We start from the raw sequence: 19,439 nt of genomic DNA, 5'->3' as shown, positions 1-19,439 counted from the left end.
TCCGCGGGGGAGTGATGTTTTGTATCTGTAAAGCATGCACTCCCATGTTCCGCCACCAGGGAGCTCATTCCCTGAAATCCCAAGGGATCCCAGCATCCCTTGGGAGCACTGTATATAAGCCGGCCCTGAAGACCTGTTCCTCACTCTGGAGTGTCTTGTTAAAGACTGAGGTCACTGTTACTTTAACCTCCCTGTGTGCAGCCTCAACTGTGTTCGGAACACAATAGAGGGTAGCTAATGTAACACCACTGTTTAAAAAAGGAAGGAGGGAGAGAGAAAACGGGTAATTATAGACCGGTTAGCCTGACATCAGTAGTGGGGAAAATGTTGGAATCAATTATTAAAGATGAAATGGCAGCGCATTTGGAAAGCAGTGACAGGATTGGTCCAAGTCAGCATGGATTTATGAAAGGGAAATCATGCTTGAGAAATCTTCTGGAGTTTTTTTGAGGATGTAAAAAGTAAAGTGGACAAGGGAGAACAAGTGGATGTGGTGTACTTGGACTTTCAAAAGGCTTTTGACAAGGTCCCACACGAGAGATTGGTGTGGAAAATCAAAGCACATGGTATTAGGGGTAATGTTCTCACGTGGATAGAGAATTGGTTGGCAGACAGGAATCAGCGAGTCGGGATAAACGGGTCCTTTTCATAATGGCAGGCAGTGACTAGTGGAGTGCGGCAGGGCTCAATGCTGGGACCGCAGCTCTTTACAATATACATTAATGATTTAGATGAAGGAATTGAGTGTAATATATCCAAGTTTGCAGATTACACTAAACTGAGTGGTGGTGTGAGCTGTGAGGAGGACGCTAAGATTCTGCAGGGTGACTTGGACAGGTTAGGTGAGTGGGTAAATGCATGGCAGATGCAGTATAATGTGGATAAATGTGAGGTTATCCACTTTGGGGGCAAAAACAGGAAGGCAGAATATTATCTGAATGGCAGCAGATTAGGAAAAGGGGAGGTGCAACGAGACCTGGGTGTCATGGTTCATCAGTTATTGAAAGTTGGCATGCAGGTACAGCAGGCGGTGAAGAAGGCAAATGGTATGTTGATCTTCATAGCTAGGGGATTTGAGTATAGGAGCAGGGAGGTCTTACTGCAGTTGTACAGGGCCTTGGTGAGGCCTCACCTGGAATATTGTCTTCAGTTTTGGTCCCCTAATCTGAGGAAGGATGTTCTTGCTATTGAGAGAGTGCAGTGAAGGTTCACCAGACTGATTCCAGGGATGGCTGGACTGACATATGAAGAGAGACTGGATCAACTGGGTCTTTATACACTGGAGTTTAGAAGGATGAGAGGGGATCTCATAGAAACATACAAGATTCTGACGGGACTGGACAGGTCCGATGCAGGTAGATTGTTCCCGATGTTGGGGAAGTCCAGAACCAGGGGACACAGTCTTAGGATAAGGGGTAGGCCATTTAGGACTGAGATGAGGAGAAACTCCTTCACTCAGAGAGTTGTTAACCTGTGGAATTCCCTGCCGTAGAGAGTTGTTGATGCCAGTTCATTGGATATATTCAAGAGGGAGTTAGATATGGCCCTTACGGCTAAAGAGATCGAGGGGTATGGAGAGAATGCAGGAAAGGGGTACTGAGGTGAATGATCAGCCATGATATTGAATGGTGGTGCAGGCTCGAAGGGCCTACTGCTGCACCTATGTTCTATATTATTGCGGTAGGACGGTGTATATTGAAATATATATTGCGGTATAGATTGAGGTACATATTGCGGTAGGACGGTACAGATTGCGGGCTGACCTGGCTCCTCACTGCCGCCCAGCGCCGGGTCCGCGTACACACCCTGAGCGCCTCCATCTCGCGCTCCCCTCCACCGCCAGTGACGTAAACACGTCGCCCTCCGTCACACGTAACGCACCGTACAAAGATGGCATCTCCCAGAATGCAGCTTGCAGGCATTGAGCGTTTCGTGTCGCGCCGAGGGGAACTAAGCCCCGGGGAACGGAAGCCTGAGCCCGGGGAACGGAAGCCCCGGGGAACTAAGCCCCGGGGAACTGAGCCCAGGGAACGGAAGCCCCGGAGACCGGACCACCCCGGGCAACTGAGCCCCCCCCTGGGGACCGGACCACCCCGAGGAACTAAGCCACCGCCCCCTCACTCCCGGCACTGGCCCCCCCCCCCCCCCGACCACACACGCTGAACCCCGGGCGCTGACCCCCCCCCCCCCCCCGACCACACACGCTGGCCCCCCGGGCACTGACTGCTGACCCCTGGGCATTGAACCCTGGGCACTGTTCCCCCCCGACCCCACAGACTGTCCCCCTCCGTACACTGTCCCGAGCCGTCCTCTTGTTGTGACATGTCCGTTCTTCCCCCTGCCCCAGGTGCTGGCCCTGTGATCCTCGATCACCCCCCTCCCCAGTGTTGGCCCAGAGATATCCCCCCCCCTCCCCTCCCACCCCAGGGGTTGACCCTGTGATTGTACCCCCCTCCTGCCCTCCCACCCCAGGGGTTGGCCCTGTGATTTCCCTCTACATATATTGGCACAACAGGCTAAAAGGAACAGGAGTAGGGAAATGTTCCTAACCCATATGCTATTTAACCACCTTATCAACTTGCCCTACCACCTTAAAAGGGTTTGTATACATGGACACATGGTCTCTCTGCACATCTATACATTTCAAATTCATGCTATTTATAGTACACAGTCTTTCCATATTTGTCCCCCCCCAAAGTGGGTCACGTCCAATTTCGCTGCATTGAACTCTTGATCAATGATGTGAATGAAGGTTTTGGAGTAATTTTCCACATGTTCACCCATGACAAAAGATATATCCAGCAGTGAAGAGCTACAATGAAAAAAATAGACTACAGGCAGATCTAGACATGATGGAGGAACATGTTCACATCTGGAAGATGTCTTAAAAGATAAATGTCCGTGGGTTGGGATAACAGCAAACATATGTACATCAAGGCAGCTGAATAACCAAATTACTCCTGGTCTTGAGAAAGAAAGGATTTGCATTTATATGGTACCTTTATCGATCACCAGACGTCCCAAAGCGTTTTACAGTCAATAAAGTTGAGGTATTAGGATGGATTAGGATTTAGTGCTAGGACAATCAAATATAAAACAAGAAACACTGCACTGTCTTTGTACAAGGCTTTGTTTAGCCCTCAACTAGAATACAGTGTCCAGCTTTAGTTCCCTCACTTGATGAGGGAATGTGCAGACTGGAAACAGTTCAGAGCAAGGCCAGTATACTGATCCCAAGTTTAAAGACTCTTAGTCACCATGACAGGCTGAGTGCACTGGGGCTTTTAACTCGAGAAATGCATAGATGTTTTGATTTGATTAATTGTTTAAAATAATGAAAGACTCAAACTAGCAAGACATGGGGCCACATTTATTGTTACAAAAACATGGAACTCAGTTAAATAGTAGAAAGTACTGGGCAGACTTTCTTTTGTCCTTCAGTTATGATTAGAGTTGTATAAAGAATGACATTGCATTTACCTCACGATGCCCCAAAGTACATATATAATGAATTATTTTTTAAATGTAGTCCCTTGTTTAGTAGGCAAACAGAATTTGCACACAGAAAGATGAGAAAACAGTAATAAGATGAATAAGTTAATCTGTTACTGATGGTATTGTTGTCTTCTACCAAAGTCCAAGACTAACTCCTTGCTGTTTGAATAGTTTCATGGGATCTTTTACATCCACCTGAACAAGCACGCAGGGACAGCATCTCCAACAATGCAGCAGTCCCTCAGTGCTCGCCCAGATTATGGGCTCCAGTCCTGGAGTGGGGCTTGAAGCCACAACCTTCTGACTCAGTGCCAACAGCTGAGCCACAATGACATGGAGTCCTGCTCCCAGAGGTGATGGGACAGTCGCAAACACTGGCACACCACCTCTCCCTCCCACCACCCCATCTAATTTTTTAAAGGTTGGGTCACATCACAATTTTTGCACTCAATACATGTTCATTTCTGCTGCATGTTAAGTCAGCGCGATAATTAATTTTCCATATCCTTCCAGATAGGTTTAGTTCAGAACACAGAACATACAGGACCAGAAAAGAACCATGTCAGCTCCACACTGAAAATATTTTGTACAGAGTGGTCTTGTACCCACTGCCCCATCCCCAATCGCTTCCCTTGCCAAATATTCATCCAGCTTCATCTCAAATTCACTGACACACAATCTCACAGCTAGACGCAAAGCCCTGAAATCAGCTAAAGCAAAAAAACAACAGAACACACAATTCTGAACAGATGAATATTCACAGCAATAAACAAAACAGATCCCTTCAAATCCAGAGGTACTTGGGCTACGTCAATCTAACTGGTATTTATGGTGTCACCATCTCCATATTATCCCAACACATCACCCAGCTGCTCCCCTGTTTCACAATGCTGCCAAGGTTGTGATTTTGGTAGATGGAGAATTGTGGAACATGAAGTAGTACTTCAGTGTGTTTTACACATCAGGACAGCAGTCTCGAGGGCTCCCGATTGCAAAGCCCAGCCTCCTGGCTGGCACATTGGATAGGAAAGCTCCCAGGCAGATGGCTCCTGTGTGTGGACACCGTGTAATGGTGACATGTAAGGTTTGTGTTGAAAGAGGCGCTGCCCTCAGGACTGAGTGGATGCATCATTACATTTAATCATATTTCTTTGTATTGAATGTAACAATGACTTGGACTCAGTGAATAAATTATTTTGCCAGTGTGGTGTTGAGCCATGCAGATCAACAAAGTGCTGCTTCAATTCAGAATCCTTCTGAACTACTTCTTCTGAGTGGGGACATTAGGGATCAGATTGGGCTCAGTTTCCTGGCTGGGGACACACTCTCCCATTTCAACTCACCCTCCGCAGGATCCATCTGACACCCCCCCGCCCACACAACAAGAACCTTCTTTAACACCCACCCCACCTACAGCGCCTCTAACCCCGTAACAACCCCCTGTAACAATTTCAACAGTGTGCCGAGTACTGGTCCAGGGAATACCAATATATCCTCACAGAATCAGTCTGTACAGAGCATCCTTGAAAATTGCTCTCTTCCCCCAACACAATTACTGGATTTAAAAAAAAGAGAAGCAAAAAGAACAAATTCCTGGGAAAGTAAAGTTGAAGAATTTTGACTGAACATTCGATGAATTGTAAACCATTCATGTCAGGGGCAAAGGCACTGCACGAGAACACGTTTCACTGATTTGCTCGATCTCCCTTTGTAAGGTTGGCACAAACCCATCACATGACTTAGTTTTAAACAGTCACTGTCCAATGGCCGGAATGCAATGTCCAAATATTGTCGTTGGTGCTACTGACACAGCCACACCGGATACTGAAACAGTGCAGTGACTGCATCACGAGACGTCAGCCAAATCGCCATTGATTTTCTAAGCCATAAATCTTCGCCTTTAGATTCTTGAGCTCGCCTTGGATCTTCCTCGACTGGCTGTTTGTTTGACGCACCTCGTGAAGGATAGCGAGATCCTGGTCAGGCCCTATTCCAAGTGTTACCTGCAGAGAGAAGGGAAAAACCCACAGCTGAAGGGAGGGCATTGAAACGGTAAGCTGACGAGGGCGTGGATCAAGCTGCTGAATAAGGAACGCACATTGAAATGGAGGAGAGGAGTCACGCCATCCTAGCGGCAAAAGGCTGGCAAGAGGCAGCAAGAAAACAGCCAGCATATGTAGAGCTCTGCTGAGGGGAGAGGTTTGATGATTGGCACAGACATTGCCAACTAACAGCACCCACATCATCAGCGCTGAGATACCAGAAAGTTCAATTCATTAGTGGACTGTAAGGACAGGATTATTCAGACTGTCCTCGTCTACCAACATTATACTGCTATTGGTTTCTCTTTATATTGTCACAATGTTAACCATCAGCCTTTGCGTGGTCAGCAGGGCTGTTTAAATGAATTTGAAGTAGCACTGGTCCAGACTGGCTCTGCAGCAGCACGCAGCCTCAGGATGAAGCAGTGACAGGCTTATTTAAAGAGTTTCATTGAATCATTTGAGAATAATGTGGAAAAACAGCTAGTTCAGCAAAGGAAAGCATCTGTGTATATATCATCCCTTTTAATAGGTTTTCTGTCAAACCAAGATTTGACTGGTAGGGAATAACACTGAATTGCTATTCCACCAAGTGAAATCTTTAATTATATGTATCAAGAGTGAAACTATCAATAAGATAAAAGCTGTCTTTAGGAGAAAAAAGCATGCAAGTCATGAAAAGTAAATTTATTGATGAGGGATATCAATGAAATTCTCCTTATAATCATGGAGGAGGCCATTTGGCCCGTCGAGCCCATGTCGACACTCGGCCAGTCCCACTCCCCCGCCCTTGCCCCGCAGCCGGGAATTCTTTTTCCTTCAGATACTTATCCAACTCCCTTTGGAAAGATATTATTGACATGGCCTCCACCACCCTTTCAGGCTGTGCATTCCAGATCTTTACCACTAGCTGCGTAAAAAAGGTTTTTCTTGAGCGCATTTTGGTTCTTTTGCCAATCGCCTTAAATCTGTGTCCTCTGGTTCTCACCAATGGGAACAGTTTCTCTATCTACTCTGTCCAGACCCCTCATGATTTTGAACACCTCGATCAAATCTCCTCTCAACCTTCTCTGCTCCAAGGAGAACAACCCCAGCTTCTCCAGTCTATCCACGTCACTGAAGTCCCTCATCCCTGGAATCACTCTCATAAATCTTTTCTGCAACCTCTCTAAGGCCTTCACATCCTTCCTAAAGTGTGATGCCCAGAATTGGACACAATACTCCAGTTGGTGCCGAACCAGTGTTTTATAAAGGCTCATCATAACTTCTTACTTTTGTTCTCTATACCTCTATTTATGAAGCCCGGAATCCCTTAAGCCTTTTTAACTGCTTTCTCAACCTGCCCTGCCACCTTCAACGATTTGTGCACATACACCCCAGGTCTCTCTGTTCGTGTACCCCCTTTAGGATTGCACCCTTTAGTTTCTTTCTTCCAAAATGTATCACTTCACACTTTTCTGCGTTAAATTTGATCTACAATGTTTCCGCCCGTTTCACCAGCCTGTCTATGTCTTTCTGAAGTCTATCACTACCCTTCCCACTATACTTCCAACATTTGTATCATCTTCAAATTTTGAAATTGTGCCCTGTACACCCACGTCCAAGTCATTGATATAAATCAAGAAAAGCTGAGTCCCAGTACCAACCACTGGGGAATACCACTGTATGGGGATTTATTTCAACTTTTATATAATTATTTAATGCAGAACTAACCATCATGACCTGCATTGATTGTGTTTCTTGTTAAGTGTATGTTTAAGTATTATTGTCCATAGTATGCTGAATAAATCTGTGGCACCTGATTTTCAAAGTTTAGAACTTATAGAATTTAACCCCAGGTAAATTATGAAAAGAATCTTCATGCAAAAGGATCATCAATTCTGGCCCTGAACACCTTGTATACAGGGCACTGAATCCCTTTATTCTGCCCCTCCTATACACATCTCTGAACCCCCATGTTGTACCCCTATACACAGCCGAGCGCCCCTTGTACCCCTATACACGGCCCTGAACTCCTTGTAGCCCTATACAGGGCCCTGAACCCCTTGTACCCCTATATACGGCCCTGAACCCCTTGTACCCCGATACAGGGCCCTGATAAGTGACTCCTCGGATCAATGAACAGCTGAGTGGGTAAATACACTGAGTAATGTTCTATCGGAGTGTCATTGGTAGTGACCCAAGAGCAGGTCAGATGTCATTTCAGGTGCTGAGACAAAGATATGGAAGCTTCTCAGAAAAGCTGAAACAGCAACATTGCAGAGTGTTATCCTGGTGAATATGAAATGCCAGGGCCTACCTTGAACAGTTGCTTTTCCACACCCTTCAGCCGCTGCCGCAGGAGCTTGATATCGCTTTTAAAGCCTTCCACTTCCATCCCTCGTCGCTTCTCCAGCGCCTCGTACCGCTGTGTCATTAGTTGAAGCCGCTTCACTGTTTTATCAGAACGTTCCTGAATCAAAGCAGTACACACAGAAACATAAAATTTACAGCGCAGAAGGAGGCCATTTCGGCCCATCATGTCCGCGCCAGCCGACAAAGGTACACGGCCCTCGGTCAGCAGCCCTGAAGCTTACATATAAATCTATGAACAATGGCGGAAAGGCAAAGAGCAGTCAGCCCAACCATTCCGCCCCACACAACTGCAACACCCCTTACACCGAAACATTTTACACTCCACCCCGACCAGAGCCATATGATCTCCTGGGAAAACCCAGGCCAATTTAGGGAGAAAAAAACTTGGAAAATTCGTCTCCAACCCATGCAGGTGATCAAAACTAGTCCAGGAGATCACCCTGGCTGTATTCGATTCCCTGCAGTACTTACCATCGTATCTGCGCCGGCTAACAGGTCATCCAGTCTAATTCCATTTACCAGCTCTCGGTCCGTAACATAGAAACATAGAAAATAGGTGCAGGAGTAGGCCATTCGGCCATTTCGAGCATTTAATATGATCATGGCTGGTCATACAACTTCAGTACCCCATTCCTGCTTTCTCTCTATACCCCTTGATCCCTTTAGGCGTAAGAGCCACATCGAACTCCCTATTGAATATATCTAACGAACTGGCCTCAACAACTTTCTGTGGTGGAGAATTCCACAGGTTCACAATTCTCTGAGTGAAGAAGTTTCTCCTCATCTCGGTCCTAAATGGCTTACCCCTTATCCTTAGACTGTGACCCCTGGTTCTGGACTGCCCCAACATCGGGAACATTCTTCCTGCATCTAACCTGTCCAATCCCGTCGGAATTTTATGTTTCTATGAGATCCCCTCTTATTCTTCGAAATTCCAATGAATATAAACCTAGTCGATCCAGTCTTTCTTCATATGTCAGTCCTACCATCTCGGAGAATCAGTCTGGTGAACCTTCGCTGCACTCCCTCAATAGCAAGAATGTTCTTCCTCAGATTAGGAGACCAAAACTGTACACAATATTCAAGGTGTGGCCTCACTAAGGCCCTGTATAACTGCAGTAAGACCTCCCTGCTCCTATACTCAAATCCTCTCGCTAAGAAGGCCAACATGCCATTTGCCTTCTTCACCGCCTGCTGTACCTGCATGCTAACTTTCAATGACTGATGTACCATGACACCCAGGTCTCGTTGCCCCTCCCCTTTTCCAAATTTGTCACCATTCAGATAATATTCTGCTTCCCTGTTTTTGCCACCAAAGTGGATAACCTCATTATACTGCATCTGCCATGCATTTGCCCACTCACCTAACCTGTCCAAGTCACCTTGCAACCTCTTAGCATCCTCCTCACAGTTCACACTGCCACCCAGCTTAGTGTCATCTGCAAATTTGGGAGATATTACATTCAATTCCTTCGTCCAAATCATTAATGTATATTGTAAATAGCTAGGGGCCCAGCACTGAACCTTGCGGTACCCAACTAGTCAATGCCTGCCATTCTTAAAAGGATCCGTTTATTCCTACTCTTTGCTTCCTGTCGGCCAACCAGTTCTCTATCCATGTCAATACATTACCACCAATACCGTGTGCTTTAATTTTGCACACTAATCTCTTGTGGAGGACCTTGTCAAAAGCCTTTTGAAAGTCCAAATACACCACACATCCACTGGTTCTCCCTTGTCCACTCTACTTGTTACATCCTCAAAAAATTCTAGAAGATTTGTCAAGCATGATTTTCCTTTCATAAATCCATGCTGACTTGGACCGATCCTGTCGCTGTTTTCCAAATGCACTGCTATTATGCCTTTAATAATTGATTCCATCATTTTCCCCACTACCGATGTCAGACTAACCGGTCTATAATTCCCTGTTTTCTCTCTCCCTCCTTTTTTAAAAAGTGGGGTTACATTAGCTACCCTCCAATCCATAGGAACTGATCCAGAGTCGATAGAATTTTGGAAAATGACCACCAATGCATCCACTATTTCTAGGACCACTTCCTTAAGTACTCTGGAATGCAGACCATCAGGCCCTGGGAATTTATCAGTCTTCAATCCCATCAATTTCCCTAGCACAATTTCCTGACTAATAAGGATTTCCTTCAGTTTCTCCTTCTCGCTAGACCCTCAGTCCCCCAGTATTACCGGAAGGTTATTTGTGTCTTCCTTAGTGAAGACAGAACCAAAAAACTTGTTCAATTGGTCTGCAGGTTACAGCACTTTAAGTGCCCATCCAAGCACCTTTTAAATGTGGAGAGTTTCTGCATCCACCACCCTTCCAGGCAGCGAGTTCCAGACCCCCACAACCCTCTGCATAAAGAAGCCGACCCTCAAACCCCTCTGAACCTTCTATCAACCACCTTAAACCTATGCCCCCGCGTAATAGACCCCTCCACCAATGGAAATAGGCTTTTGCTATCCATTATGTCCAGGCCCCTCAATATTTTGTACACCTCGATGAGGTCTCCTCTCAACCTCCTCTGTTCCAATGAGAACAAAGCCAGCCTATCCAATCTGTCCTCATAGCTAAGATTCTCCATTCCAGGCAGCATCCTAGTAAATCTCCTCTGCACCCTCTCTAGTGCAATCACGTTCTTTCGATAATATGGCGACCAAAACTGCATGCAGTACTCCAGCTGTGGCCTAAACAAAGTATTATACAATTTAAGCATAATCTCCTTGCTCTTGTATTCTATGATTCGGCCAATAAAGGCAAGCTTTCCGTTTGACTTCTTAACCACCTTTTAACATAAAAACATAGAAATTTACAGCGCAGAAAGAGGCCATTTCAGCCCATCGTGTCTGCGCCGGCCGACAAAGAGCCACACGGCCCTTCGTCAACATCCCTAAAGGTTACAGACAAACCCATGAATAATGACGGAAAGGCAACGAGCACCCAGCCCAACCAGTCCGCCCCACACCACTGCAACACCCCTTCTACTAAAAACATCTACACTCTACCCCAACTGGAGCCAGGTGATCTCCTGGGAGAGGCAAAAACCAGATAAAAACCCAGGCCAATTTAGGGAGAAAAAATCTGGGAACATTCCTCTCTGACCGATCCAGGCGATCGAAACTAGTCCAGGAGATCACCCTGGCCGCATTCTATTCCCTGCAGTACTTACCATTATATCTGCGGCGACCAACAAAAGGTCATCTAGTCTAATCTCAATTACCAGCTCTTGGTCCGTAGTCTTGCAGGTTACGGCACTTCAAGTACACATCCAAGTACTTTTTAAATGTGGTAAGTGTTTCTGCCTCTACCTCAGGCAGAGAGAGTTCCAGACCCCCACCACCCTCGGTGAAGAAATTTCTGCTCAAATCCCCTCTAAACCATCTACCAATTACTTTAAATCTGTGCCCCCTGGTTGTTGACCTCTGCTAAGAGAAATAGGTTCTTCCTATCCACTATCTAGGCCCCTCATAATTTTATACACCTCAATCAGGTCTCTCATCAGTCGCCTGTGTTCCATAGAAAACAATCCCAGCCTATCCAATCTTTCCTTATAGCTAAAATTCTCCAGTCCAGGCAGCTTCCTCTGTACCCTTGCCAGTGCAGTCACATCTTTCTGTAATGTGGTGACCAGAACTGCACACAGGGTCCTCTAGCTGTGGCCTAACTAGTGTTTTATACAGTTCAAGCATAACCTCCCTGCTCTTGTATTCTATGCCTCGGCTAATAAAGGCAAGTCTTCTGTATGCCTTCTTAACCACCTTATCTACCTGGCCTGCTACTTTCAGGAATCTGTGGACATGCACTCCAAGGTCCCTCTGTTCCTCTACACTTCTCAGTATTCCACTATTTAATGTGTATTCCCTTGTCTTGTGAGCCCTCTACAAATGCTCTGAATTGAATTCCATTTGCCACTGTTCTGCCCACCAGACCAGTACATTGATATATTCCTGCAGTCTACAGATTTCTTCTTCATTATCAAACTCACAGCCTATTTTACTGTCATCTGAAAACTTCTTAATTATACCCCCTACATTCAAATCTAAATCATTGATACATAGCACAGAAAGCAAGGACCTAGTGCTGAGCCCTGCGGCACCCCACTGGAAACAGCCTTCCAACCCAAAAATGACCCATTTATTTCTTCTTTGTTTTCTGTGCATTAACCAATCATCAATCCATACTAGTATATTACACCCAATCGCATGAGCCCGAATTTTGTTTAATAACCTGTTGTGTGGCACCTTATCGAAAGCCTTCTGAAAATCCAAATACAACACATCCACTGGTTCTCCCTGATCTATTCTGCTAGTTACAACCTCAAAATACTAACAGATTTGTCAAACATGATTTCCCTTTCATAAATCCGTGTTGACTCTGCCCAATTCTATTATTATTTTCTAAGTGTCCTGTTGCCACGTCCTTAATAGATTCTAGCATTTTCCCTATGACTGATGTCAGGCTAACTGGTCTGTAGTTCCCCGTTTTCACACAGAAACATAGTTTTCTCTCTCCCTCCTTTCTTAAATAGTGGGGTTACATTAGCTACCTTCCACACCATGGGAACTGTTCTCGATTCTATGGAATTTTGGAAAATGACAATTATCTCTTTAGCCACCTCTTTCAGATCCCTAGGATGTAGGCCATCAGGTCCAGGGGATTTATTGGCTTTCAGTCCCATTCATTTCTCCAGTACTTTTTTTTTTACTAATACTAACTTCTTTCAGTCCCTCATGCTTGCTTGGTGCTCCACTATTTCCAGGAGGTTTTGTGCATCTTCTTCTGTGAAGACAGACAAAGTATTTGTTTAATTTCTCTGCCAGTTCCTTATTCCCCATTATGGTGAGTGCTGGCACTGAGATCCGCTGAGAATTGTGCGAGTGCATTACCATCATGTTGACCACAGCACTGATGCAGTGTATTCTATCCAACAGTGGTTCCACCAATTTGAAAACAGGTAAAGACCCTCTGGAACATCGAGCCTGCCCCCCACAATAGAGATACCTTGTGTCATAACATATACACTCCACCCCCCGAAACCCTGTGATCTCCTGAGAGGCAAAACATTTATAGAAAAAACCCCAGGCCAATTTGGGAAAAAACAAATCGGGAAATTTGTCTCCAACCCATCCAGGTGATCGAAACTAGTCCAGGAGATCACTCTTCTGACAGAGCTGATCTCTGACCCAGCCAGAAACAGGTCACTTGAAGGAATTCCGCAAGTCCGTGTCCATCGCACGAGACAGCTACCTGTCCCAGAGGCCCACTATTCTCTGGGGAAAGTATCACCTCCTGACATTTGACCGAGATCTAGCCTTACACAACTGAAATTTATGGCCCCTGGTCCTGCCTAACCTGTTTAATTGGAATAAACTGTCAGCTGGAACACTGTCTATTCCCTTCATTATCATAAACCTCTAAGTCTACGATTCTCTTAAGGTCGAGTCCCAACTCTTTTAGTCTATCTTGATAACTAAAGTGCTTTCTACTGTGAATTAGTCAAGTGGTCCTCCTCTGCACCCTTTCCAAAGCCTCAATATCACCCACCATGTGAGACCACCAAAACTGGACACAGTATTCCAAGGTCTTGTACAAGGACAAAACAGTACGCCTCGTCTTGTACTCAATTGTCCGACAGATATACCCCAACACCCGATCTGTTCTAGCTATCACTACACGGCATTGCTCATGTCCCTTTAAGGATGTAAGCACGAATTTCTTTCGCTCTCCACCTTCTTTAATGGCTTTCGCTGAAGGGTGTATGAATGTTGAGCATTTGCCCTGCCACATGCATAACACTGCACTTATCCAAGTTATACTACATTTTCCAGTCTTGAGCCCAATCTCTGAGCACATTAAGATCCGCCTGAAGCAGACGAGCATCATCTACAGTTCTAACATTTGCACATCATCTGTAATTTGCAGATCACACCAACACCCACATCCAGAGCATTAATACAAAGTGAAGAGCAACAGTCCCAACATTGATCTCTGCGAGACACTACTGGTGACTGGTCTCCAAACTGATCCAAATCCATCTATAACTACTCTTTTGCCTGCACCCTGCCAGCCAGTTCTCAATCTAGCTCAACATATTACCAATAATACCAGAGGCTCCAATCTTAGAGAAGTCTCTTGTGCAGTACCTTGTCAGAAGCTTTTTGGAAATCTAAGTAGACAATGCGAGAAGTATTCGTATGCGAGAAGTATTCGTATGAGAGGAGTATTTATAATAAGATGGACGAATTAACTGCGCAGATAACTGTGAACGGATATGATGTAATTGGCATCACGGATACATGGCTCCAGAGTGACCAAGGCTGAAAACTCAACATCCAGGGTATTCAACATTCGGGAAAGATAGACAGAAAGGAAAAGGAGGTGGAATGGCGTTGCTGGTTAAAGACGAAATTAACGCAATAGTAAGGAAGGACATTAGCTTGGATGATGTGGAATCGGTATGGGTGGAGCTAGGAATACCAAAGGGCAGAAAACGCTAGTGGGTGTTGTGTACAGACCACCAAACAATAGTAGTGAGGTTGGGGACAGCATCAAACAAGAAATTCAGGATGCGTGCAATAAAGGTACAGCAGTTATCATGGGCGACATTAATCTAAATATTGATTGGGCTAACCAAACTGGTAGCAATGCGGTGGAGGAGGATTTCCTGGAGTGTATTAGGGATGGTTTTCTAGACCAATATGTTGAGGAACCAACTAGAGGGCTGGCCATTCTAGACTGGGTGATGTGTAATTTGAAAAGACTAATTAGCAATCTTGTTGTGCGAGGCCCCTTGGGGAAGAGTGACCATAATATAGTAGAATTCTTTATTAAGATGGAGAGTGACACAGTTAATTCAGAGACTAGGGTCCTGAACTTAACGAAAGGTAACTTCGATGGTATGAGACATGAATTGGTTAGAATAGACTGGCAAAGGATTCTTAAAGGGTTGACGGTGGAGAGGCAATGGCAGACATTTAAAGAACAGATCGATGAACTTCAACAATTGTACATCCCTGCCTGGAGTAAAAATAAAACGGGGAAGGTGGTTCAACCATGGCTAACAAGGGAAATTAAGGATAGTGTTAAATCCAAGGAAGAGGCATATAAATTGGCCAGAAAAAGCAGCAAAGCTGAGGACTGGGAGAATTTTATAATTCAGCAGTGGAGGACAAAGGGTTAATTCGAAGGGGAAAAATAGAGTATGAGAGAGAGAAAGCTTGCTGGGAACATAGGGCTCAAGTTTCGGCCCGAGTTGCTCCTATTTTTTTTGGAGCAACTAGTTTAGAATGGAGCATCTTAAAAATTGCAATTCTCCGCATTTAGTTTGCTCCAGTTCTCGTGAGTTAGAATAGTTTCATTGTAGAACAGATTTATTTTTCCAAAAGGGGGCGGGTCCAGCCACTTACACCTGTTTTGCAAGTTTAGGCAGCGAAAACTTACTCCAAACTAACGTAGAATGGAGTAAGTGTAGATTTTTGTACGCTCAAAAAAACCTTGCCGACACTTATAAATCAGGCGTAGAGAACGAGCGATTGCTGGGGGGAGGGGGGGTGGGGTTTACCAACATTAAACACTTCACTTTTACAAAATAAAGAGCAATCATCAATAATAAATGATAAATAAATCAATAAATCAACCAATAAAATTTAAAAAAATTAATTAAAAAAAATTTAAAAAAACAATGACGAAAAAATTAAGTTTCTACTCATCGACTGAAGCACCAGGAGCCCTCTGACAGGGGGGGGGGGGGCGGGCAGAGAAGAGGGGGGTGGGGGGAAGAAGAGAGGAGAGGGAGGCTGAACGGGCCTTGCCGAGGACGTAGAAGCCGGTCCGGACCACCGAAGACTTCGGGCGGGCCCACCCCCAGCAAGATGCCGGTCGGGCGGGCCCCGCTGCCGCCGATGTGGTGGTGGGGGGGCGGGAGCTAAACGGGAGGGAGGGAAGGAGGCCCAAGTCCAATCTTCGCCCTGGCAGCCCATTTGGCCAGGGCTAGGGGCAGTGTGCTTCGGGCCCCTCCCACACATCCTCGGGCGCCTGGAGCTACTGCACATGCGCGCGCACACTCCGCCCTCCAGGCTCCGCACTCCTCGCATTCTCCTGTGCTGCGCCAAGGGCCTGGATCGACCGGACGGAGGGAAGAATACCAAGGTAAATAATAGGCTCCGTTTCGGTTCTAAAAAGTCGGTGCACCACACAGATGCGCCATTCTAACCCCGAGGCAAACTTGGGCCCATAAAAACTGACTGCAAAAGCTTCTATAGATATGTGAAGAGAAAGAGATTAGTGAAGACAAACGTAGGTCCCTTGCAATCGGATTCAGGTGAATTTATAATGGGGAACAAAAAATGGCAGACCAGTTAAACAAATACTTTGGTTTTGTCTTCACAAAGGAAGACACAAATAACCTTCCGGAAGTACTAGGGGACCGAGGGTCTAATGAGAAGGAGGAACTGAAGGAAATCCTTATTAGGCGGGAAATTGTGTTCGGGAAATTGATGGGATTGAAGGCCGATAAATCCCCGGGGCCTGATAATCTGCATCCTAGAGTACTTAAGGAAGTGGCCCTAGAAATAGTGGATGCATTGGTGATGATTTTCCAACAGTCTATCGACTCTGGATCAGTTCCTATGGACTGGAGGGTAGCTAATGTAACACCACTTTTTAAGAAAGGAGTGAGAGAGAAAACAGGTAATTATAGACCGGTTAGCCTGACATCGGTCGTGGGGAAAATGTTGGAATCAATTATTAAAGATGAAATAGCAGCGTATTTGGAAAGCAGTGACAGAATCGGTCCAAGTCAGCATGGATTTATGAAAGGGAAATCATGCTTGACAAATCTTCTGGAATTTTGAGGATGCAATTGGTAGAGTGGACAAGGGAAAACCAGTGGATGTGGTGTATTTGGACTTTCAAAAGGCCTTTGACAAGGTCCCACACGAGATTGGTGTGCAAAATTAAAGCACATGGTATTGGGAGTAATGTACTGACGTGGATCGAGAACTGGTTGGCAGACAGGAAGCAGAGAGTCGGGATAAACGGGTCCTTTTCAGAATGGCAGGCAGTGACTAGTGGGGGGTTGCAGGGCTCAGTGCTGGGACCCCAGTTATTTACAATATACATTAATGATTTAGATGAAGGAATTGAGTGTAATATCTCCAAGTTTGCAGATGACACTAAGCTGGTGGCGGTGTGAGCTGTGAGGAGGATGCTAAGAGGCTGCAGGGTGACTTGGACAGGTTAGGTGAGTGGGCAAACGCATGGCAGATGCAGTATAATGTGGATAAATGTGATGTTATCCATTTTGGGGGCAAAAGCACGAAGGCAGATTATCTAAATGGCAGCAGATTAGGAAAAGGGGAGGTGTAACGAGACCTGGGTGTCATGGTACGTCAGTCATTGAAAGTTGGCATTCAGGTGAAGGCGGCAAATGGTATGTTGGCCTTCATAGCTGGGGGATTTGAGTATAGGAGCAGGGAGGTCTTACTGCAGTTGTACAGGGCCTTCGTGAGGCCTCACCTGGAATAGTGTGTTAGTTTTGGTCTCCGAATCTGAGGAAGGACGTTCTTGCTATTGAGCGAGTGCAGCGAAGGTTCACCAGTCTGATTCCCGGGATGGCAGGACTGATATATGAGGAGAGACTGGATCGACTGGGCTTGTATTCACTGGAGTTTAGAAGGATGTGAAGAGATCTCATAGAAACATATAAAAATGACGGGACTGGACAGGTTAGATGCAGGAAGAATCTTCCTGATGTTGGGGAAGTCCAGAACCAGGGGACACAGTCTAAGGATAAGGGGTAAGACATTTCAGACTAAGATGAGGAGAAACTTCTTCATTAAGAGTTGTGAACCTGTGGAATTCCCTACCGCAGAGTGTTGTTGATGCCAGTTCATTGGATATATTCAAGAGGGATTTAGAAATGGCCCTTGCGGCTAAAGGGATCAAGGGGTATGGAGAGAAAGCAGGAAAGGAGTACTGAAGGAATGATCAGCCATGATCTTATTGAATGGCGGTGCAGGCTCGAAGGGCCGAATGGCCTACTCCTGCACCTATTTTCTATGTTTCTATGTCTACTGGGCTTCCCTCATTCATCAACTTTGTAACTTCTTCAAAAAATAAAATTACATTTGTAAGACCAGCCCTACTTTTTATGAAGCCCTGTTGGCAATGTTCCCTCTTTTTTTGTACTGAACGGGCCACGAACTCCTTTGAGCGCAACCTCATTGTCGGTGGGTAAATTTTGCAACAACTTTTACAATATATGCCATATTAATGCCATATTGCCACGCCACTGTCTGAAATCACGTGACAGTTAGACAAGGTTCTTTACAAGTTTAACACAACTCCTTGGCTTTGGAAATGAACCCCAGTGCTTTATTTGCACGTTTCTGGTTTCTTTAACCTACGTTGCTACTTTGAATGATTTGTGAATCGATACCCAGAGATCCCTTTGACCCTCTACTCCATTTAGGCTCTTATTTCCCAAAGAGTAGGTCGCCTACTTATTCCTCCTTCCAAAATGCACCACCTCACACTTATCGACTGAAATTCACATAATTTACTTGCTAATTCTGCAAGTTTGTTTATGGTAGAATTAATTAAAACTTTTAGTTCGTCAAGTACAAATTCTAAATTTAAAAAAAAGACTTGTCAAAAATGACAGGGATATAGAAGAACTGCATAATAATGCATTATCACTTCAGCAATGTCACTCAGTTCCACAGTTGTGCATCGACAAACAATCCAAAAGTCCAAGGGGAGCTGAGAGAGGCATATCTATTCGTGCAATTAGTATTCATCAAGCAGGCTTTCCTATGGTGCTGACGTGCTGTACTTCCACGTAAGTGATTTGAATATTAATCACTGCACCCAGACAACCAACAAATATAATGTGCTGCAGTTCTTTAGTTCACAGTATTAAAAATTGAACAAAAACGGGTAACATGTCAGAAATGCAGCACTTACTCACGTGCAGAAAAACATACACACTCTCTGTCACCGAATTAAACAAAAGCAGGTAAAGCTACGATTTAACAGATATAAATATTCATCTTTCTTCCTGGACAGGAGAACCAATCAGACTGACTTGGAAATGTCTGCTAATGTTGACGAAAAGCTGTTAATTTACGAATTGCTTTTAATGCTTTTCTCTCAAACAGTCTCAACAATATAGGGCTCAATTTTCCCCAGTGATTTGCGCCATTTTTTGGGGGTAAGTAAAAAACCCAAGTTTCCCCGATCAATTTGCACCAGCGTTGTCATGTATCCTACATGCTTACTGTTGGTACTATCACACGGTGTGCCACTAGAGGGCACCGCAGTGGGAGACTTGTAGGTTACTTGTACAGGTGTGCCTGGCCTAGTATAAAAGGCAGGCCTTCAGGTGTCATCCCCACTCTGGAGTTAGCAAATAAAAGACTAAGGTCACTACAGTTCAAGTACAACACATTGCCTCATGGAGTCATTACTGGAGCATCTCAGCACACAAAATTGGAGACGAGATTACGAACTTTCACGTGAAAATGGCTATCCTT

The 19,439-nt window shown here is 45.2% G+C and overlaps 2 protein-coding genes across 5 annotated transcripts in view; both read right to left on the bottom strand.

Annotated features, from left to right (window-relative positions):
• Positions 1–1,830, bottom strand: part of LOC139225819 (haloacid dehalogenase-like hydrolase domain-containing 5) — a 362,103-nt gene extending 360,273 nt beyond the window's left edge. For 2 of the 4 annotated variants that reach the window (XM_070856663.1, XM_070856665.1), the window contains exon 1: positions 1,764–1,830. In XM_070856663.1, coding sequence (XP_070712764.1) covers positions 1,764–1,820 — 57 coding nt within the window. In that variant the 5' untranslated portion in view covers positions 1,821–1,830. The remainder of the gene's footprint in view (positions 1–1,763) is intronic. The other 2 variants (XM_070856664.1, XM_070856666.1) reach the window with 2 other exon arrangements.
• A 3,076-nt stretch (positions 1,831–4,906) lies between these two features.
• ccdc77 (coiled-coil domain containing 77) overlaps positions 4,907–19,439 on the bottom strand; it is an 88,157-nt gene continuing 73,624 nt past the window's right edge. Inside the window, exons 10-11 of the mRNA XM_070900730.1 lie at positions 7,837–7,989; positions 4,907–5,498 (exon numbers count right to left, since the gene is read on the bottom strand). Coding sequence (XP_070756831.1) covers positions 5,352–5,498; positions 7,837–7,989 — 300 coding nt within the window. The 3' untranslated portion in view covers positions 4,907–5,351. The remainder of the gene's footprint in view (positions 5,499–7,836; positions 7,990–19,439) is intronic.

The sequence above is a fragment of the Pristiophorus japonicus genome, chromosome 15, assembly GCF_044704955.1.
Source record: "Pristiophorus japonicus isolate sPriJap1 chromosome 15, sPriJap1.hap1, whole genome shotgun sequence".
NCBI classification, from domain to species: domain Eukaryota; kingdom Metazoa; phylum Chordata; class Chondrichthyes; family Pristiophoridae; genus Pristiophorus; species Pristiophorus japonicus.
The sequence above is the reverse complement of the archived record's forward strand: the minus strand, read 5'-3'. Positions and strand labels throughout refer to the sequence as shown.